Genomic DNA, 23,806 nt, shown 5'->3' with positions numbered 1-23,806 from the left:
TGGTAAATATTAAGTCAGGGGCACCTGCGTGGTCCAGTCAGTTTAGCATCTGACTTTGGCTCAGGTCACGATCTTGCGGTTCATGAATTCAGGACCCGCGTCAGGCTCTGTGCTGACAGCTCAGAGCCTGGATCCTGCTTCAGATTCTGTGTCTCCCTCTTTCTCTGCCCCTCCCCTGCTCACACTCTGTCTCTCAGAAATAAACGTTAAAATTTTCTGAAAAATATTAAGTAACGACATTAATTCTACAAAAGCAAAAAAAAAAAATACACACAACAACATTTTAGTCCACTTTGAACAAAGGCGGTCCTCTTTAGTTGTGAGACTTAGGTGTTCAAAAACTGATATAAGATAGCACTAAGCTGAACTTTCAGGCCACCTTCATTAGTCTTAAGAAAAAGCAAATGAGGTAAAAATAAATTCCTGGCCAGCCTCTTTCATTGACAAAAGCCACAAAGATCTGTACCATCAAAACCAACAGAGTTCATCTTCTGACCCTTTCTCTCTCTGTGCTTCAGGGAGTAGACCTGGAGGTCACTTCATCTCTACCTCAGGTCACTACCCTCCTAGTCCTACTCTTCATTCCTCCCCAAATTATAATACTGCATTTTTTTCAAATAAAGTACTATAAAAAGTAAAATATTTATGTGGCGAGGCTTTAACAGGATGACATACAAGCAAACGAGTAAAGGAAAAATAAGAAGGAAACAAGATAAAAACGCAATGCAATCTATCAATTTTCCTTGACTCCTCTCACTCAAGTCCCGAATCGTGATATATATGCGTCTCTTTTTTTACATCCCCAACGTCATGAAAGCATTCTCTTTCTTCCCATTGAATGGTTTAAGCAGAAGTCTGACTGTTCTGAGTAGCTGATCTGTGCCTACAATCATGCTGCGTCTGACTGTTCCTAAGGGAAGGAGACTTACATGTGTCAGTAGGAGATGTGATGCTATAGCAAACCCAAGTTCAAGTGTGTGCAAGTCAACGGGATTTGGTGGATGCAGCTGAGCTTAAGTTAGGAAACTGTTTTGACAACGAAGGATGGACTGTTTTAGGCAGAAGGGGAAGGCGTGTTCTACCTGCTACATTTGCGACTTCCGAATGTTCTATTGCACGGAAGATTATATTCCTAGAGACAGTTTGTGATCACTGTGTTCAAAATAATATAGCCGTCCACATAGCCTGACTTTATTGTATAGATAGGGGGATGCCAAGTCTGACTTCATTTTTGAACAATTATTTTAAATAAATTCTTCACTAGACTATGATGTTAATGTCAGACAAGAGAGAAGGAAAGGAGAGTGGGGTGTGTGTGTGTGTGTTACCATATCTATATCCCTAAATAAGCTTATTATTTTAGCTTATTATTTTAGGGAGGTAAAAGATTATAAGCTTTTCTTAACAATAATCATGGTCTAAATTACGGATATTTTTCATGAGAGTTTACAGTCAATGTCCAGACTTAGCTCAGAAGTTAGCTCAAAGCTCTCACCATTGCCAGATAGCAGTTAAATCTAAATGTGGTTAGCTTATTAGTTGAATATATATAAAATACTGAGTGATTTTTGTACTTTATACCTTTATGTTTTTGTAGTCAAAATCCAAAAGGTCACATTGAAAAACTTTACTAGTGAACCCACATTAAGACATGCAATACAAAGAAATTTCAAATATATTGTCTTTATAACATTTATCTAAAAAGACATAATGTATCGTATGCACACACATGCTAACACATGCATACACAAAACCATACATGTAGATCATAGGTTGTAAGTTTTACGTAAAAAGTGTGAAATTGGATATCATGGTATTTTGACGTGCTTACCTATCATCATTTTGTTAGTTGCGAAGAGATCAGTTGCTTAGAACCGTGTGTCTAGTCTCGATACAGGACTATTGATAAAACACTTTAAAACAGTCCTTAGATACAGATACAGTTATACTTTTTTTTTTTTTTTTTAATTTTTTTTTTTTCAACGTTTATTTATTTTGGGGACAGAGAGAGACAGAGCATGAACGGGGGAGGGGCAGAGAGAGAGGGAGACACAGAATCGGAAACAGGCTCCAGGCTCTGAGCCATCAGCCCAGAGCGCGACGCGGGGCTCGAACTCACGGACCGTGAGATCGTGACCTGGCTGAAGTCGGACGCTTAACCGACTGCGCCACCCAGGCGCCCCAGTTATACTTTTTATAAGTGGAAATAATAAACAAATACATGCTAACCAAACAGGCCAATATGAGAAAATGATCTACTGAAAGTCAATCCCTAATTTAAATTTTTTATAAAATTAGTTTTCTAATATATGCATATATCCCATAACAAGGACACGCATCACTTCATCTTTGAACATGGTTTGCTTTGAAAGAGCTCAGGATAATTGGTTCAATAGGAACATCAGCTATGGCTTGTGGATGATAATGGATGCCTAAAAATTATTGCTACATAATAATGGCCCCGGATAATCAGGTGAAACATTTTTAAATTAGTAAAATGTTGCACCGCTCTGATTCTGGTTCCTTCTGCCTCTATGGCTCAATATATATACAAAACTGGTCTTCATTTGCCATGAACCAAAAGCATCGTAACGTAGAGACATGAACTGTGAGCAAAGCACACTCTTGTAAAATTGCATAAAAGGAGAGCAATGAGCTTTTACCTCACAGGGCTGTTGGAAGAATCTGGGTCATGAGCCGCGACGGTGCCAATGATATTCCCAACTTGGGTAGCCTCCGATACCTCCATGGGGTACAAGGGTGAGGAAAACACAGGGGGCTCATCCACATCTTCCACGATTATTTTCACTGTGGTTGTGTCGCTGAATGGACCCAAGCTCAGAAAGCGAGGGTCGGCATCTTTGTTTGCAGCTTCTATCCGGAGTGTGTAACTTGTTTTGGCTTCAAAATCCAGGTCCTGTAAAGAAAGTTATTAGGAAAATTAAATTACCAATTAAATAGTCAGCTAAGCAGAGCCTTTTCATTTATGAATGTCAGTACGCATAGAAAGGACTCCGCCACGAAAATGCACCATCAGCATTCACAAATAATAAATAATAATGCCAGTCAGAATCCTTGCTGCTTTTCTGGCTCACAGACAATGGTAAGTGCTTTTCAACTAACTTAATCCACTCCGCTGGCAAATGCAAGTCTTTTGAATATTATTTGAAAGACAACTGATAAGATTGAAAAATCTTTCCAACAGGGATATCAATATAATTTTCTTCAACCATGTAATTTAGCTGCACTATCCAGGGGTGCACACTAAAAAGAAAGAAAAATACAACTTTCCACTGAATTTATTATTTAAAAGGTCATCTTTATTGATTTCAGGGACTCCATTCCAGTCCTGAGCTTTTATAGATGCTCCAAAGGGAGCCAGCCACACAGGATAGGTGGTACGTTGAATTTGTGCCATCTGAAAACACAGCCAGTTCTCGACGAAGCACGCATTGTTTCTTTCTCCACAATCCCTCTACCAGTGCACACTGTGTCTCTGTATTTGATGGTGGAGAGTTATATTCCAGAATCTCCATTCTGTAACTTTCCTAGAGGATTAACATGCTAACACGTTCCTCAAAAATAGTGACCCAAGTTAAACCATTTGGTAGCTTTAAAAAGTTGTAAGGGCAATTAAATGCTGTCCTAGAAACGCACCATCTGTGGGGGAAAAAAAAAAAAAAAAGAATGCTGCACACAACATGCTGAAGTTGTTTGTGACAATAAAATGCTCTTTCTTCAAGGGATACAGAGCCTCAGAGTTTAATGACTTTCAATCTCAATCTCACCACTGAAAAGCTGTCCCCAAATATCACTTACATTCAATAAGACAAAAATAATGGTGTAAAAAAGTAAAGACATGGTATGAAATATAACACGTGACACATATAACTCTTGTTTTTACTTAATGGTTATGTCACAAGAAAAGTATTATGAAAAGGGGCAAAAACGTAATGTTGCGAATTATAATCCAACTTCATCTATTATGTACGTGGACACATGTTACATACATGTATGTATGTATGTAACACTTGTATGTTACATACATACATGTATGTATGTAACATACAAGTGTTACATACATGAAGGTATGCATACATTCCAACCCATCCCAAAAGGTGTGATACTAAAAAAAAAAAAATGTAGTCATATAAATATAAATTAGGAGATGCACATATAAACACACACTGAAAGTATATATATACACATATATGTATACATGATGTACAGAATATATATACATACATATACATCTACACACGCTTAGATAAAACATAATACACATACACACATAAACCCATGTACGTACAAAATATACAAATATTCATGTGTATTTGCAGACATATATTACATGAAAAGATTCCATGGCTCATCTCTGGTTAATACCGAGAAAAAAAATATATAGATCAATTCTCAAAATAGGTTTACAATATCTAGATAAAGGAGAACTTACTGAACTATTTACTGGCCTCACATCGGTCTCATCCAATTGACTGTAAGCTCCAGACTGTTTTGTTAATTACTAGCATTCCCAGTGCCTATTATGAATTCAGTACATAGAAGGGGCTCAATAAATTCTTGTTGGATTAGAAAACAACTAGATCACAGATAGCCAGGACACTTGGCCACAGAGAATCCCGATGGCCAAAGTAGGGGGTGAGGGGAAGGAACAATTAGGTATATTGGTATTCTACCACAGGAAAAAAAAAACCTTCTTAGAATTGCTACAGGAAAATGCAGTTTTAATTTTTTCTGAAGTTTCATATGAAAATTCAGGGGCACATGACAGTGCTCTAAACAAGTCCTTATTAGCAAATTCAGTGATATTTTTACGAGGCTACCTTTTTTGTCTATTACCTAAAAATATTTCTGGCTCGATAGTTCTCAATCAAATGTGAGAATTAGGACTACCCAGAGGAATTTTCTGACAGACGTGTGGCTCCTTCAATGAAAATTTTGATTCAGCAGATCCAGGGTGAAGCCCAACCATACGCATTTTCAAAAGGCTCACTGGGTAATTGTGATGCAAACCCTCTTGTAAGAAGCCTGATCTTTGCATTAACACGGTCTTGTCACCATACATATAATCCACTATTTAATTTGGGTACTGCTGAGAATAAAAAAAAAAAAATATGTACCTAAATGCATTTACTTAGAGACTGTAAACATACGCACAAACAGCTCAGATATTAACCTGTTTACTTTGTGCTTCTATTACTTATAAAACTGACAAATGATGAGAGGCATCTTATTTTTATATAATATGTATCTGTGTATGTAGAATGTGTTTTAAAAATCCTGTTTATCATCTCCTTTTAAATCAATTCAAAACCACAACTTTTAAGATATTCATTCAGGTTTATCCAAAGGGGTAACAAGTATTTCTGTATTCAAGTAAAAGTGTGACTGATATATGAAACAATAATTTAAAATCTACCACACAAATGAATGCAATTATTTTATAGCAACTTTTTTTTAAATCTGTCTAAAAGGCAACAACATGGGATACAGACATCTGGATGCCACTGAATCATAATGAAACACAGTATCACACATGATGATTGGTTGCCTGAGAGCTATTATGAAAATAGAGCAATAAAAGAATTCATATGAAAGGCTATGAATCAAGATTACAGACAAAAGAATTGCAACACAAAATGATTTTCAGAGCAAATCAGAATAAGCCAGACAATACTTTTCAAAGAAAGGTGTGGGGTAACAGAGTTGTTAAACACATAGAAGAAAAAGCTTTTGCAACAGAATTTTGATTCCTATTTCTTTTTCTTATTGATTTGTATATAAGCAACATATTCCGTAACTATTAGATTTAACGAACAGGGTTTTACTTGGGGAAAGAAATGTTAAAGCAACAGGTGAGGAAAGGCAAAGTAAAAGGAAGGAGATGAAGGTAATGTCTGAAGAGATTATGTTCGATATTAGAAGCTACATATCACTGGAGACCATATGTCACTGGAAATCAAACCAAAACACTGTTCATGCTGTCGCCCACAATAGCAAGCAAGATGTGGGATTAATGAGAACCTGAGTTCAAATGGAAATCACGTAGACCCAAACCAGTGATGTCATAGAGACATATCTGGGACCTGTAGAAGCTGTCCTTTCATCTGTCAAGTGACCCGTATGTCAGAGACACCAAAAGAAAGAAGCAGCTTATTGGGTATCTTATTTCCTAGACTATAAAATAGGGCTGTTTTTTGTTTGTTTGTTTTTGCCATCAGAGATGAGAAACTTCAGGATTAAAAAGAAAAAAATTGCAGAGAACAAACTGATGGTTAGCAGAGTGGAGGTGGGGTGGGGGTGGTGACACTGGCGAAGGGGATGAAGGCTTGAAAAGTGCACTCATCTTGACAAGCACGGACGAATGTGTGGAACTGTCCCATCAGCCGGCTGTACACCTGAAACTAATATGACACTATATTACGTGTTAACTATACTGGAATGAAAATAAAAAGCGTAATTAAAAACTAAGCAATATAACTGCGGCAGAGGTGAACAACCTTTTTCCTGTAAGGAAATAATACTAAATAATTAGGCTTTGCAGGGTATGCATTCTCTGCCCCCTGCAAATGAATTAGTGTGGCCGTGAGCCAACAACGCTTCATTTGCAGGCAATGAAATTTACATTTTATATAACCTTCACGTATCACACAACATCCGTCTTTCCCAATTTCTCCATCATTTTAAAAACACAAAACCACCCTGGGCTCTGGAGCTGTACAATAGCAGACAGGCAGTTGTTTGTCAACCCCTGATCTAGGGAGCCCAACAGAATAAGCTTATTTTTCCAGACTAGATGCTCACCCTTCTTTCTCCCATCCTTTTTACTACAATTAAAATGAACTATTCACTACGAGCATCACACTTCGTCTTCCAGTTCGTATCGCCTGCTGGCCCTTCTTTCCCACATAATTTTGTCTTCCGTTTCTCTTATTGAAATCTCAAGGATACTCGTGATCACCTTTTATGAGTGTTCCCAGAATCCCCGCACCTAACACATAACAAACCTTATGTTGAAGGCTAACCATGAACAAGAAGTTTTATACACATTTGTAACGTACATTGAAACCATGCAAGGCTAGTATTATTAATTGATGTGAAAACCAAACAGCAGAGAGTTACAATGGAAGTGTAGAGTTACATGTGTAGAAGGGCAGGCACATGATGTGAACTCAAGGCCACGTCCACCCACCACCTATTCCCTTCCTGCTACAAAAAGCAGGCTCGAAGAGCAATTAGGGCTTCGTATTGTATGGCATTATCAAATTTAGGCACCTGCCTACGTCGCCGACCTCACAGGTTTGCTATAAAGTATTCCTTGCTTTAAAATACGTAGAACACTGCCCAACACTGAGTAATCGCTGTACAAATATTCACTTGGTCATTATCATTCTTAGTGCCATTATTTCCTGCTAGATTATGAGCAAATCCAATGAAAGTTAAGACCATGCCTTCCTCTTCTGGAAGAGGACACCCCCCATGACACCTACACCGGCAGTAAAGTCACTTTATAATATGGTGGCTTGGATTTTTAAAAAATACATCATATAGAGTGGGGTCTCCATAGTTCCCCCTGCCATTTTTAGCATTTTTTTTTTTTTAAATGTTTGTTTATTTTTGAGACGATGCACGAGACAGAGTGCAGGCAGTGGAGTGGCAGACAGAGGGAGACACAGAATCCGAAGCAGGGCCCAGACTCTGAGCTGTCAGCCCAGAGCCCGACGCGGGGCTTGAACCCACGAACCGTGAGATCATGACCTGAGCCGAAGTCGGACGCTTAACCGACTGAGCCACCCAGGCGCCCCTTAGCATTTTTAATAGTAGAACCTAAGTTAAAACATAATCATGAATTCATTTAACAAAATCACCGCACTACATTCTTCTTTCCCCATATAGCTTGGCTACTGGTCTATAGCCAAAGGTGCTCTCATTAAGCTCAACAGCCTCCTTTTAGCTCTTGTTCTTTTGAGCAATGCAGAAGTTGATGTTTAGGAATTGATCCATATTAAACTCTTCTTTTTAAAAAATATTTATTGGGGTGCCTGGGTGGCTCGGTCGGTTGAGCATCTGATTTCGGCTCAGCTCACGATCTCGTGGTTCGTGGGTTCGAGTCCCGTGTCGGGCTCTGTGCTGACAGCTCAGAGCCCGGAGCCTGCTTTGGATTCTGTGTCTCTGCCCCTCCCCCACTCACACTCTGTCTCTCTCCCCAAAAATAAATAAACATTAAAAAATATTTTAAAAATATTCATTTATTTTGAGAGAGAGAACGTGTGCATGCACACACCAATGCGTGCAGAGGAGAGGGGCAGAGCGAGAGGGAGAGAGGATCCCAACCAGGCTGTGCTGACGCAGGGCTTCACGATCTCATGACATCTCATGTTTCATGAGATCACGACCGGAGCTGAAATCGAGAGTGGGACACTTTACCAACTGAGCCACCAAGGCACCCCCCAAAGTTAACCTCTTCCTTTGCAGATTGTTCTCTTTCTGTTCTTCTAAACATGGAGTGGTCCCATAAGAGCTGATTAGAGCGTGTGTGTGTGTGTGTGTGTGTGTCCCCCTGTCTATATATTTAGTGTCTTATATTTAATGTTGATTTTGTGCAAAAGCACGAAGATTGTCATTTGTAAAACACTTCTTTCTCTGGAGATTCCAGCTGTCTTTTGGATCAAAGCATATTGTTTTGCATCCAATTTCCTCCCTACTTGTTGATCAAACCAATAGAAATCGTTTGTCTCCCTTTAGTAAGTGGGCCTAAATGAGGCCATACGTATGGAAAAATAACCCCACTCACAATTTTCCCTTTACAATGATTTCAAATAAACCTACTGTCCAAAACCTTAAAAATGACCCACAACCTTGAAAAAGATCTCTCAGCAAGGATAAATTTAAATAGCTTTTAAACACAATAAGAGTTCTAAAGTTACTCCCCCCAAGTACTTTTCAAAAGCAAAACACACCTTTATCATGCGCAACTGCATTATTGCCTTTATTTTCACCCTTTCTTGGGTTGTGCCCAAGGAGGCCTTCATGTTTCCCACTTGCCTAAATTTAGGTAGGCTTCTTCCTGACTTTGGCCCCTGACAGCCCTTTTCTTAGACAGCTTATATCATAAGCCCATTCTCTGCCCCTTTGAGAGGTAAATTAAAAAAAAAAAATCTTGCCATTTTTACAGCCCAGAAATGTCTTCCTCAAGAAATGGGGAGCCATCTCTTTGAAATGTCATTATCAAGGAAGACAGAGCCTCTAGCTGCTGGCTGCTGTGGAGGGTAGGAGCCAACCTTCAGTCTAAGCCTTACTCCAAGTTATAAAAATACCCCCTGTCATAAAGGTACAAGAAAATCTACTTTTCTTTTGGGTAAAGCCAATCAGGACAGACAAATGTCGTTATCTCTCTTCGTAGATACTAAATCCTAACTCGGTAGCCCTCTTTCTCACCTGACTTGAGTTTATTATTATTAAAAAAATTTTTTTTTAGAGAGCGAGATAAAGTAAGTGTGCATGGGAGTGGGAGGAAGGCAGAGGGAGAGAGAGAATCTCAAGCAGGCACCATGCTCAGCGTGGGACTCAATCTCAAGACTGAGATCATGACCTGAGCCGAAATCAAGAGTCGGACACTCAACCTACTGAGCCACACAGGCGCCCTCCTCTGACTTGAGTTTAGACTGAATTATGGTCTCCTTCTCCTACTGCAATATCCTTGAAGTCTGTCTTAAGCTGTTTAAATTTGTCCAGTGCAATTTTTGCTGACAGGTGCAAGTGATTTTAGCATCTTCTGAAGGTTTTATTTGCCTTGAAAACTTTTGTGAATCATAAAACCTATGTTCAGATTTGGACAATAGAGTACTTTTTTTTTTTTTATAGAGTATAAGAGAAGGGAAACACAGGTTTCAAATTGTTATATGATTCTATATTTGGATGCATTATGTTGATGCATTAAAAATATTTAAGGACAAATAATCTGAAACGTCACAAAATATGTATAAGCAAATTTAGACTAAGCAAAAAAGATTATGAGACACCACCATGTCCAGTTTATGTTTCTCGGAGAATTATTAACTTTTCAAAAAATTATACTTTAACGCAGCTCTGTATCAGGTACTTGATACAAATATTCACATTTTGCTAATATACTATTATTACTACACAGAAAATTTTTGGTACTCTATAGGTAAATTGGTACCCCACCAAAGATCTTACGAATAACTGCAGAAATGTTTAAGCCCGAAACATTAAGTTATGTCAACCCATTAGGAATAAAGTAAAGATATACATATCGGGAGTAACTATCTCCATTATCTAGCCACACAGGTGTCTTTTGACTTCTATGAGTAATTAAATTAACATCTCTTAATCTTGATATGAAAAAAAAGAGATAATTCAAGCAGGCATCATAACACATCTCCATTTTGTAACTTAAAAAAATCTGAGACAATCAGTTAAATGCACATACATTTCAGATTTTTAGTTGAACTAATCCACAAAGAGGTAGAACTGTAAGCTGCTCGATGTATTCCCCATTAACCATACACATTGATGGGGCGCCCTGATAGCTCAGTTGGTTGATTTTGGCTCAGATCATGATCCCAGCGTCGTGGGATCGAGTCCCATGTCAGGCTCTGCTCTGAGTGTGGAGCCTAATTAAGATTTTCTCTCTCTCTCTCTCTCTCTCTCTCTCTCTCTCTCTCCCCCCTCCCTCCCTCTGCCTCTTTCCTGCACTCATGCTCTCTCTAAAAAATAATTTATAAAATAATAAAAAAAATTAAAATACAACACATTTATATAGCCTTACCATATGCAAGTTATCATGCTAAGTGTTTAACAGTATTATTAACATCATTGATTCTCACAAGATAATACAGCTCCTAACAGATCTTTTTAACAAATCTAGAACTGAGTCAAGACAGATTGACTTTCTTGCTCCTAATCACACAGGGTGGCTCCAGTGTCTTTGTTCCCACAGACTAAGAAAGAAAATCAGAATGAATTGGAAGTATAAATCAGATCATCTAAAACAAACAAACAAAAGTAGTAGGAGTTAATCTCAGGATGATGACAAAAGGAAGAAAGTGGGAGAAATCCTATAAAACTGACTTGAAACAAGCAGTCCATACTGGGGGGTGGGTGAGATTCGAGTGAGAGACATTGAGGGCTGTTATCACCAAAATGTGCACTGCCATTGTACATTATTTCAACTTGAGCACAGAATGCCTAAATCAGGAATTATCCAGATTCTTATCCAGGCCTAGTTAATGTCTTGCTTTCTCTTTTATGTTATTGTCTGGATTAGCTTTTCCACTCACAGAAATGCTCCATTTGACATATGTGTTAATTTCCTACTACTGCAGTAACAAACCACCATAAATTTAGCAGCTTAAAAAACATCAAAGTATTGTTTTACCACTTTGGAGTGCAGAAGTCTAAATCAAGGTATTGGCAGGGGATGTGTTCCTTCTCAAGGCCTCGGGGAGGGGCAGAGAGAGAGGGAGACCCAGAATCCGAAGCAGGCTCCAGGCTCTGAGCTGTCAGCACAGAGCCCGACGTGGGCTCGAACCCACAACGGTGAGATCATGACCTGAGCCAAAGTCTGACGCTTCACAGACTGAGCCACCCAGGTGCAGGCGCCTCCCCCCCTACGCCCGCCTTCTTCCATCTTTAAAACGTATCACTTCTTTCTCTGGTTCTGTTATCACATCTCTTTTCTGACTCTGACTCTCCCTGCATCCCTCATATAAAGACCTTGTGATTACATTGAGCCCAAGGAGATAATCCAGGATAATCTCCCCAACCTGAGTTCCTTCATTTAATCCCATCTGCAAAATTCCTTTTGTAATATAAACTATTCACATGTTCCGGAGATTAGGATGTAGAGATCTCTCTGGGAAGGCACAGGGTTCTGTGTACCAGAACCTCCTACTGTGAATTTACTAGACTGTTTTGATTTTCATAAGCAGTAAACAGGAAACAAGCCTTTGCAAAAGCCTACATTCCTGCCCAGCATCTAACACCTGGTTCACACAACAGCCCAGGCAGAGGTCTCTATTTCCCAGCATGCACGACTGAGGATACCAAGGGACGCCCTACAGAAGGGTCTCACGCATTTTCAGGCAAGCTGAACCCAGATTATGACCCAAAGGCAGTTTAGCTCGTGTTTTCCTGGGAGCCTTTACCAAACGGTGGCAAATACTGATTTATTTTGATCCACACAATTGTTTTGTGAGTAAAGCTGACACAGGAGAGAAGGCGAGAGTAGACGTCAGCTGACCTGAGATTCTTACTTCCACCATTCCTTCTATGTGTACCGTGAAGATTTTTTGAGCTGAGTCTCTCTGGAGCACAGCTGGGACTCAACATCTTTTTTCTACTTTCCCAGTGTCCACAATGTTTATAGCTCCTTTCTTTTCGTGTGCGTGTGTACATGTGTGTGTTTCCCACTCACTGCTCAAATCTGGACTGGCCTGTGTTGCTCTGATGAATATAATGTGGCAGCAGCGATGAGCCAATTCTAGACATCGGCGTCGCGAGTCCCTGCAGCTTCTGTTCTTGCCGTTCTTGGAATAAATCCAGGTTAGCTGTTGGATGATGTGAGCCACACTGCCCCTCTTGTTGTCCCAGCAGACAGACACCCACCTCCATGGAGAAGCCACCAAGCTGACCAGGAGCTCACCACTTAGATGAGCCTACTTAAGACCAGCAGAAAAATCACTCTGCTAAACCCCCACCAAATTGCTCACCCACAAAGTCATGACCTAAAGAAAAACTGTTGTTTAAAGTAGTCCACTTGGGGGGTAATTGGTTAAGTCGCAATGGATGGCTGACACAGTTGTGGAGAGACACAGAATAAAAGTTGGTGGCTTCAGTTTGTGGCAGGTGATGGCAGCATAGCCAGTAAAAGTGAACCAAACTAGCCTTGAAATGACCAAATGAAATGGTGGGAGGGGGTCACGTCTAGACATGCGATCTCTTTGAATTCCAGGCCCTTGACTCTTCCAATCATTTCCTGATTGGTTATATTCTGTCTTTATCACCTAAAATAGATTCCAGGCTCCATCAGTTCCCTCCTCTATTGATAATATATGCAATTACTTTTCTGTGCGCGTGTGTGTGTGTGTGTGTGTGTGTGTGTGTGTGTGTGTATACTTTTTTTAAGGTTTATTTTTGAGACAGAGCTCGAGCAAGGGAGGGACAGAGAGAGGAGGACAGAGGATCTATCTGAAGTAGGCTCTGTGCTAACAGCAGTGAACCTAATACATACGTATATACGTATACATATGTATACGTATATACATATACATATATGTGTATATATATGTGTATATATATGTATTTAATTTGCTTTTGACTACTTATTTTTAAACTCTCTGCAAATACCTTAATGCTGGAAGAATAAAACAATTTCCCTTTTTTGAATTCTTCTCTGTCCTTCTAACTTAAAGTTTTCAGTTTCACCAGTGTCTAAAGCATTCTTTCCCTCACTTGATTCATTTATTTTTTTAACTAAGCTCTATGCCCACTGTGGGACTTGAACTCACAACCCTGAGATCAGCCAGGCACCTCTTTCCCTTACTTTCCATACATGCTTTAGGGAATTCCCCAGTGTCCTTTTAATTGTAATTGTCATGCAGCATATGGTAATGCCTCCCAGACCTAAGTTTGTACTCCAGGCCTCTGCCTTAAGCTGCAAATCCTTATTCATAACCTCCTAGACATTATTATCCAGATATCATAGGCACTTCACGTGTATACCAAACCATATTAATCATTTGCACACCCCTATTCAAGGACACACTTACCCAGTTACTCATGCTAGAAACATTAGTTTTCTCCTTAAATTCTCTCTCCAATTTTCTTACACAATCACTAAATCCTTTCTTATCTCTTTCTTAAATATCTCTTTCTTGGAAGCCTACCCACTGAAGCTAATTTAGGAAACAACACACCGTGGAAAAAAAGACAGAAGTAAAGGAAAAATTTGTACATTATCTGTGACTTGTTTATACTAAGCAAAAAAAAAAAAAAAAAAATAGTGATGGACTCACTGAAAAATGTCTTTGACATACATATATTCCAAGAACATTGCTCTGATAACTGTAAAAAATCAAAGCAAACAGAAAATACTCCCAAGCGAACATGGCCTTTGCCTCTTTGATCAAGACTATCATGCGTTGACATGTACGTTACTATCAACTTCCTTCAGAGACTGTCAATTTCTTACTTCCTTTTTAAGACCTTAAATTCATCTCTACTCTTGGCTATTCACACACAGGTAAATTTATACGTTGATAAGCAGAGAGCCTATACATATGCACACATGAGCATAATGATTAAAATGACAGAAGGATCTACTTAAATATATACAGTAACAATGGGTTGAATTAATTGGAAAATATAATCTGAAATTCAGAAGTCAACTAGAGTTACTGTATTAACCTTATGACAGTCAGCCTTTAATTCCAAATTTGTTCCTTTCACGGTCAAATAAGGGAAACATCTTTGTTCCATTTTGAGGAACGTGCCTCCACAGCGGGATTAATTGAATTGGATCCTTGAAAGAAAGATGTAATAATAAGAAAAAAGAAGAATTGTGAATGTTGTCAGTTTCCTCCACTATACATCAACAGCCTTGTATGAAATGCTGAAATACAAACTTGACTCTGGGGATTAGCCCCTCAGCACTTCAAGTAGTCGACAAAGGACACGTTTCAATAACAAGATGGTAAACCTGGGAGCTCAGAAATCCTTGTGGCAGAGTTGAAGGTTCAAAGGAAACTGCGTATTTGAACTCTTTCTCCCCAGCGGTGGATGGGTGCGGGCCACCTTACGGATCCTTCTACAGTAATGCTTTATTATTTCGTGGCTTTGGCGTCATTCTGAATTTCTTAAGGTACGAATATAAGGACATTATGAAGATAGCACAGAATCGGCCAGAAGCAGCTTAAATATGCTGTTTGACAGTGACCATGTGACCCACCAAACACCATCTGTTGGCCAGAGAGGAATGTGTACTTGTCCTTCACAGGAAATGCGTCTTGAACACACATCCTTTTCTACTGCACTGTGACTCTATGGTAATGAATTTTAGAAAAGCAAAACTGCGTCGCTAGCCCCTGCTGAGGTCTTGCATTGCAAACTGAAGTACATTAGAGACAGGACTGACATATCTCAAAGGAAAAGTAGAAAGCTAAAGGACACCCCCTGTAAATTAGGATATGAGACTGCAAGCAGAAGAACTTCTAAGTGGGGAAAAAAAACAGTGTTCACTCACATGGAGGGATATTTATGTTGACACTTTGTGAATTTTGAAGCCCTGTATAACTGCTCGCCAAGGTTATCATTAAATCATTCATAAACGGCCAAAGAACCAGCTTGTACGGCACTTTAACTGTGAATCACTGTATTTTTGTCATAATTTTTAAACAACACTTAAACTATGTAATCATGTTTATTCCTAATGTATAGAGGGAATATTTAAGTTGCGGAAAACTAATTCTGTGGCAATACCTACAAAAACCTTTAGCCTTGTGGATTCTGCCTATTTGGTCCTATTTATAAACTTTTTTTATACAAGACAGGGGGCAATAATAGCATAACTTAAAGTAATCTTCCACAGTTCTGTTCATATTTCTCTTTTACTAATGTATTTTCTTTAAAAAGACAGTTTTCCTATTCTTCGCTCTCTGCTCTTAAGTTCACTCTGTGCAAAGTGTAACATATGTAAATGTCTCAAAATATGACAACAATCTTCTCAAACTGGAATAAATCCCACTGTAATCATGACAGTGCATTGTTTATGAAAAAACAAATAACTGAAGTTTTATTATACTACAGAGTCGAGAGAAAACAAGTTCAGGTGATTATGAAGCACGGTTCACAGGTACAAAATAACCTAATTCCAAGAGAAATGACTATCTGAATGGAGACAATGGGACTCGGTTGTCCAAATGTGAAATAATCTTTAGAGGTGTTCACAATCATCAGAATAAATACATACATCAAATCCTAGCAGCACCTGGTTGTAAATGTTTTCCTATAGTTAGGAAAGACTAAAAAACCTATCACAAAAAGGGTCATTTTTATGGATTCCCCATAGCATTCTATTGTTTTTCTAAATGAAAATGTTAAAATAGTCTAAGAACAACGGAAGAATGCTTCCTTTGTCTTCTTTCAGAATTTCCCGGTTTTAGTAAGAATGCTCTCGTGACTCAGTTTCAAAAATCCATTCTGGATTTCACAGATGATTTCACTACTCTCTAGTACAGAAAGAATACTGAATTTATGGGACTCATACAGGTTTTTGCTCACTGTACACCCTGTGAGGAACTTCTGGTAGCATTTTACCTGGAATGAAATACAGACGCCAATTTCACTGAAATTGACTACTGTAGCTCTTATATTGAAAGCTCTTGTTAATTCTAAAAATCCTTCAATGAATTCTTTGGAATTTCTAAATATATAACCTCTTTAATGATTATTTTACTGCCTCCTATCACTTTGTCGCATCACTCTCTCCTATTTCCTTAGTATAAGGGAGATTGTTTTCAATCTAGTTGGACTAATAGAGTGGTTTTGAATTTTGAACAGCAATTTAAACAAAAGATGGATTTGAGAAGCTAGAAACAGGTTGTGAGCTCGGGAGCTTTTAAAATAGTTTTGGAGTGAGTAATGATCACCAACCTTAGGATAGTGCTAAAGGCAACAGAAAAATACAAATAAACCTACAGCCAAGAGCTAATATGGCTCAAAAAGGAGAAAGAAGAGAAGTTAGGAATGACTTCAGAGCTTTAAATTTAAAAAAGAAAACAAAAAAAGTATCCTATTTGACTGTGACCAGAATTAACAATTCTCTAAAACTTCAAAAAATATTAAGAAATTGGACATAATTTTATTACTGCAATAAATATCAAATATATATTTGTGTATATGTTTTTCAGTGATATATGCTCGCATTTATATGAAATGCGCGTGTTCAACAAAAATAATTTCAGTATATATTAAAAATTTTTCAGTATGAACAGACTGATTTCAGATGAATATTTCAGCTGAATCTTCGAAATCTCTGAGGAGCACTGTACTTTACTGCATTTCTTTTATTTTAGACAACAAAACATTTTGCCAACAGTTGGCCTGTCCTAGTTATTAAAACTTTTTTACACAGATTGTCACCAGCTGAGCTAAAACAGCAGCTGTCCACTGGAAATAATTGCAGAAATGTTTTGCCCATTGGCCTGAAATCAAACATATGTTTTCCGGTAACAACTAAAATATAACTTTCTTTATTGACATGTGTTAATTATCCAGGAGTGTTAATTACAGAGTTATACACCTGGATTGTCAGACTGGCATAAAATTCCATTATTTGGGGGGTGGGATTTTCACGTTTTAATTTTCAGTACTTAGTTGAGACAATAAGACTATATTCTGTAATAATTCCTTTCTCCCTTTTTTTTTTTTTTTAATTTAACAGTTGTCAAAGATCATGTCTATACAGAGCAAAGGGAGTAAACAGCTCATTTTCTCCCATATCTAATCAGTGTTGGGAGCTAATTTAAATATACTATGACAAACAGTCTTTAGTTAGGATTATAATAATTTTCTATCTCCTCTGCACTTATACTTAGGGGATTATGATAGGCTTCACAACTTTTCATGCTCTGTTTGTATGAATTCTTTAAGTACTTCAATTAGCATAAACTTTAAAAAGGAATAACTGATAATGTAGCAAGTCTTCAACACTTTGGTTGCTATTTCCAAGTTTGTACTTTTTTTCACAGAGATGGAGTGTTTGTCTAGTTTGCTCACAAAGACTTGTGGTTGATTTTAGGGTTTCATTCCTGGAATAGTCAACAAAGAAACATCTTCCCCTCTCCGTTAGGACATTTGAAACAGTACATTTGTGGGGAGCCTGGGTGGCTCAGTTGGTTAAGCCTCTCACTTCAGCTCAGGTCATGATCTCATGGTTTGTGAGTTCAAACCTGGTGGCAGGCTTTGTGCTGACAGTTTGCAGTTAATGTGCCAGTGGGCCTTACGGTCACAGAACTACCGTAAGTCTATTCTCTTACTTAGAGAACAGACTTGCAGGGCATGATTACGAATGCCATTGGCGATTCTCTATGATTCTGACACCTAAAAGTAAACGCATAGCTTTCTTCCTAAAGATAACATAACAATATTTCCATATGGCCATTCATTTTGTCTAATACATTCTTCAATCAAAGTAAACATGGTTCTTAGTATGCTCTGTGGTGTCACCCTCCCAGAAAATAAGAATAAAGAAAATATTACCTTCTGTATAGTAATGATTCCTTCCTGTGTATCTTTGTCAACAGAAATCTTGAAAATCCCTAATCCGTCACCATCCACAATTTTGTATTCCATTTCAGCATTAGCTCCTATATCTGCATCAGCTGCTTTGATTCTGGCCACAACAGAGGCCACTGGCAATGATTCTGGGACATTATACTGGTAAGACCCTGTGAAATTCAAATCAAGAATTGAACACGCTTTATACAAAAGCTAACCAATAAAACCTATTTGGTTCTTTTGCATCATCTTTGCTTAATTTGTGTTCATAGTTCATAAAAAAGATGCTAAGGCAATATCAGATAAATGACGAGTTTCATAGAGACTCGGGAAATCTCATGGTGATGGTTAGATAATCACTATATAACAGCAGAAACAGTCTGAGGAAAGGTGTGAGAAGAATCTCGATTCCTGTTTTTCTAGTGGTGGGAAATACGCTTCTTTTAATAATAAAATATATTTAAAACAATTAAGAAGATTGCTAGATAACCAGTGAATCGACATAATTAAAATATAATTACTATAAATATTAAAAACAAAAATTGTATAGCTTAGGCTTCCAATGGGCAAATACAGGCCTAAATAGTACCGATGAATTATTGTTAGAATTTATATCACAGTGTCTGTTACTACGAAAGTGTCAGAAAACTGGGCCAGGGAGTTGATGAAAGACAATATTGGTCTTGTTTTAGCTCATAGATTTTTCAGGAAGGATTATCTGTGTGGGTTTATGTAGAAGTGATTTGGAACACAACGGTACAAGAGCAGAGGCCATATTATTCAAACAAAAGGAAAGAGAAGCAAAAACAGAGAAGCTTTTCAAACTTTCATTTGTAAAAATTCCTCTTCACCATCCTCAAAGTCAAAAAAAAAAAAAAAAAAAAGTTTGGGAAGCAGATGACCATGACCATGAACCATCCCTTTGAAACTAGAAAACTCCTCAGAAACAGTTTTCCTGATCTTCTATTTTTTCCAGCTTTTTCCACCTATTCCATTCCCTTCTGGTTGTTAAACATGGTGCATTTTCACTTTCTTATGAAAAGACTCTCTTCGAGAGGAACTGAAAAAGGAAAATGTATCCATATGAAGGGACCACATGTTCAGTTCAGAATTACTATTGTTGGAAATTTTCTAAATTTTGTGACAAGTTACTGATTAAAAAATAATAATAATAATGACAAGAGATGCTGATGACTTTCAAGTGATCTCTTTCACACATCCGTAAGAGACCTTAGTAAAATCCAGAAATTTCAAGGTTAGAATATTAGCTACAGGCAGTCCGGAAAATCTGAGCCTTCCCTCCTTGCCTTCTCTCACTTTAATGAGCAGGAGACTATCTAGAGTAAGCTAGAAAACCTGTACTGTGTCTTATCCAATCATGACAACTGGAATAACACAAATTCTAAGTATCAATTCTTATCACTGTAGGCTTAAAGAAGAACAGTTAATTTGATTGTGAGCCCAATATAATTATATGATTGTTTTGTTTATTCTACAAAACCTTCCTCTCTTCTCCCATTATAAGGTATCAAAGGCACAATTAAGGGTAAGTTCATTTTTTATGAATGCTGAATTTCGAGTAATTTCACTTTATTTTGTGTGGAGGCATTAAAACGTCTGTTGTATAGGGGCGCCTGGGTGGCTCAGTCGGTTGAGCATCCGACTTCAGCTCAGGTCATGATCTCATGGTCCGTGGGTTTGAGCCCCGCATTGGGCTCTGTGCTGACAGCTTGGAGCCTGGAGCCTGCTTCTGATTCTGTGTCTCTCTCTCTGTCCCTCTCCCCCTCATGCTCTGTCTCTCTCTCAAAAATAAATAAATAAATAAATAAATAAATAAATAAATAAATAAACAAACAAACAAACAAACAAACATTAAAAAAATTTAAAATGTCTGTTGTAAATAATATAAATATAAAAAATGTGTAAAATAAAAATGAAACATCCACAGATGGAATATTTGCTGGAAAATACAGCAACTTCATGTTTACAGAGAAAGCTTCCTTGTTTGAGTTTATTGGTTTCTGAGATCTGTAAGGGAGCTTAATTTCCCATTTCTATAGAACAAACATTTTAGAGATATTATAGTCTATACAATTTCCTTAATTTTCCTGAGCGTTGTAAAGAAATACTGCACACACACAAAAAAAGAAAAAAAAACTAAAAGAGACTGAGATGAAATGCTTTTATATAATCAAGACATATCTACCTAGATTTTTTTTTCCTTTTCCTTGGCTGAGTCAAAAGCCACTTTGGTCATAGAAACTAAATTGAGGCCATATGGTTTTCTGGTTCTTTGAACTGACTTTTGAAACACTGAACGTTTGCACAAGAAAGAGGTGGTCGAATTGCTGTAGGAATGTTTAATGTGCATGAAGTGGTAAAAAAAAAAAGTGTAGAGTAAAAAATGAAAATGCTGCATGTTCTTCTATGTTTCTCTTTAAAAATAAATCAATACTGTCAGTGTACAGAATGTATGTATTTGAATGTCACTAATTGGCAACAATCTCATAATTACAGAATGTGTGCAAAGAAGATCTTAGAATGAACAGATGAATCTATAAACAAACTTAATAACTGTCCGGTATTAAAAACGTGAACCAAAGAAAAACCATAATATATTGAAGACAGAAGTAATACAAAGATAGGATTTCCACACTTCTGAATTAAAACCATGCCCCTGTAATAAGATAATTACTTGTTTGAAAAGCATTTGGAAAAATTCCCTTTGAGAGACATTTGTATAGACTGGCAAGGAAAATTAGGGGACTTGGAACATTTAACAAACCAGCTTACTTCGAGGAAAGCGAGGTGGGTTATCGTTGACATCAGTTAGGGTCACGGTGACTGACGTAGTTCCTGAGAGTCCTCCATTTTGACCAACCATATCCTTTGCCTGAATAACAAGCAAATACTGGTCTTTAGCCTCTCTATCCATGTTTGGAAGGGCGGTCTTGATGACTCCTGTAAAATTTCAAATCCCAGTAAAACGCATCATGAATCATTGCATTTATACTGGCGAAGAACACTGACAGAGGTAGCAAGTTGCTCTTGAGTTGTTGCCTTTTGTTGTTTTGCTTATTTTAAATAATCTTAACGCATATTAAAGACCAGGGGGTATAATAATTATATACAATATTACAAAACATAGAGAATGCTATAACATGGACAAGCAGGGCTTCTAGATACTGGAGAGAGAGAGAGAGATGATGTTTAGATTTTATGAAAATATGGTTCAGGAAATACCAACTTATAAATAAATAACATGAAGTCCTTATCTACAATGATGGGCAGTTCCCCATATAGGAACATGGTCACGAAACTCTCCTTTTCTTCTCTTTCACGCTCTCCAACAACTTCATTCACAGGTGACATGAAATCACCAAAAACCTTTCAGCTATGGTTCCTACCACCTCTCTTTGAGCAACACAACTGAAATAGTCTACAGAGAAAAAAATGAGAATGATTTACATTTATTAACAAAAACACCATTTCAACCTATGGCTATGTTTGTGGATGTGGTTATGATGCAGGATGATCTTATGCAATACTGAAAGATCTGACAAAGCACCAAAGATGAGAACAACTATGTTAATATAAATCAGCAACACTGAAAACATTCATGTGTTTTGTTGTTATTTGCTTCTAATCAGTTGCATTGAATACTGATCACCCTTAAGGCTTCAGATGTATGAGAAATTGATTCCAGAGTTTCATGATACTCAATGGAGAAACTTGACAGGATAATCATTGTTGCACTGAACTGGTTGTTTTATATTAATAACTATTTAATTATTGCATAGGTATGTTAGGCAATAATATTTAATTCTGGGGTGGAATTTAGTTTAATCATGTATATGTAAATATATAAATTATATGTGTGTTATATACCTAACATACTTAGTACATGTACACAAAGGTGATATCAACAAAAAACCTATTTAAAAACGATCTATATAGACCTTGAAACTCGCAATATGAGGTCATCTTTAAGATTTCTTGCAGTTTCATCGTTTCCAACAGACTGTCTTACTAATCCACGTAGGACCATAGCTTGAAAGATGTCTAATGTATTTTATTAAACAGAATCTACCTTTTAGGGGGAAGTCAGAATTTAAATCCTCACTGATTCAGACCTGACAAAGAGAAACTCTAGTACTCTGCACTTCTCATACCAAGTTGCTTGATGGAGGATGGTTCTTTGGAAAAAAAATAACTGAAAACAGCTCTTTAAATTGGGATGAAGGTTCTTTCTTTCCTCATGGCTAACACAAAAAGTTATATTCTCCAAATTTATAACTTTTTCAGGGCTGCCAATTTAAATAGTTTAAAGGCTGCTAATTCAACGTACACATGTAATAATGCCGTGTTACATTTTATATATAATATATGTTATATTTCATATACAGTTTGTGTTATATTTTAGCACGAAGTATAAGCCTAGGTGACACTAAACTAGGCCTGCCCTATACTTTACGATATTCTACAGTATGGTAACTGTTCTAAGCATAGGAAACAGAGGAGAAAAACTTTTCGATAGTATAGTTAAAAGTTAAGCAATTTGTTATCAGTTCCAAGATTCTAAGTTAAACAGCACTCAAACTATCTTAAGTAACCATACTTTTGTTTAGTCTGAGCACTAGATAGCAAATACCCCCCCCCCCCCCCGCCACATACACACATCAACAGCACATCCATATTTTAAGTGCTTAGATTACACTTCTTTGAGTTGGGCAGTTTTGTTTTGTTTTTAAACGTTAACCACTTTCTTTTATTGGGCACCTTTGCTACAAACACAGCAATACAAGGTCTCTTTAAGTGACTCCTTCACTGAAGTCTTTGGCTCTCTACATACTGCTTGTGTTTAATATATGACATATCCAAGAGACATGAAAATCGAAGGAAACAGTCATTTGGTTCAGTTGGTAAGTGTCTAATACATATTTTTCTTGGTGTCATCACAGTTCTATGAATATTATATATTTGTTCTTCAATACTTCTGTTACCCCAATTCATAAAACAGTGAGCACTAATCTCAGTAATAATGAGCATAAATAATCTTTGCCTAAGCGTTCTGGGACTTAAACCTCTTCATTTTGTTTTCCTTTCTTATGTTTCTCATGTTAATCATCCTTGATTTATTTCTAACATGTTTTTTTCTTCTAAATAAATTGAGGATTGGCCATCTTGAATACTGGAGCATTAAGTGTGTATCATTAGATGACAAAATATTAATGAGTTATGTTTAGAATCATTTCCCATTCTTTTTTTTTTTTAATTTCTACGCATCTCTTATTTTTCCTTCTAATATCAATAGGTACGAGTGAACTTTTGTCCTCGCACCTTTATTATGTTGTGGAGAGAGCCCTTAATATCTCAACTACTCAACAAGGAGAACACTGTATCCTTTCATGGTTTTGCTTGGTGGCATTATGTTTGTAAGGAAATATAGCACTATTAAGAAAGTCTGGTATTCAAAGTTATTCACTGA

General features: G+C 37.4%; 1 protein-coding gene across 5 annotated transcripts in view; it reads right to left on the bottom strand.

The window, feature by feature from the left end:
* Positions 1-23,806, bottom strand: part of CDH7 (cadherin 7) — a 123,462-nt gene that overhangs the window by 34,488 nt on the left and 65,168 nt on the right. For all 5 annotated transcript variants that reach the window (XM_045456946.1, XM_045456943.1, XM_045456945.1 and 2 more), the window contains 3 exons: positions 21,112-21,279; positions 18,301-18,488; positions 2,664-2,917 (listed from right to left, as the gene is read on the bottom strand). In XM_045456946.1, the coding sequence (XP_045312902.1) occupies positions 2,664-2,917; positions 18,301-18,488; positions 21,112-21,279 (610 nt within the window). The remainder of the gene's footprint in view (positions 1-2,663; positions 2,918-18,300; positions 18,489-21,111; positions 21,280-23,806) is intronic.

The sequence above is a fragment of the Leopardus geoffroyi genome, chromosome D3 (assembly GCF_018350155.1).
Source record: "Leopardus geoffroyi isolate Oge1 chromosome D3, O.geoffroyi_Oge1_pat1.0, whole genome shotgun sequence".
Taxonomy (NCBI): domain Eukaryota; kingdom Metazoa; phylum Chordata; class Mammalia; order Carnivora; family Felidae; genus Leopardus; species Leopardus geoffroyi.
The sequence above is the reverse complement of the archived record's forward strand: the minus strand, read 5'-3'. Positions and strand labels throughout refer to the sequence as shown.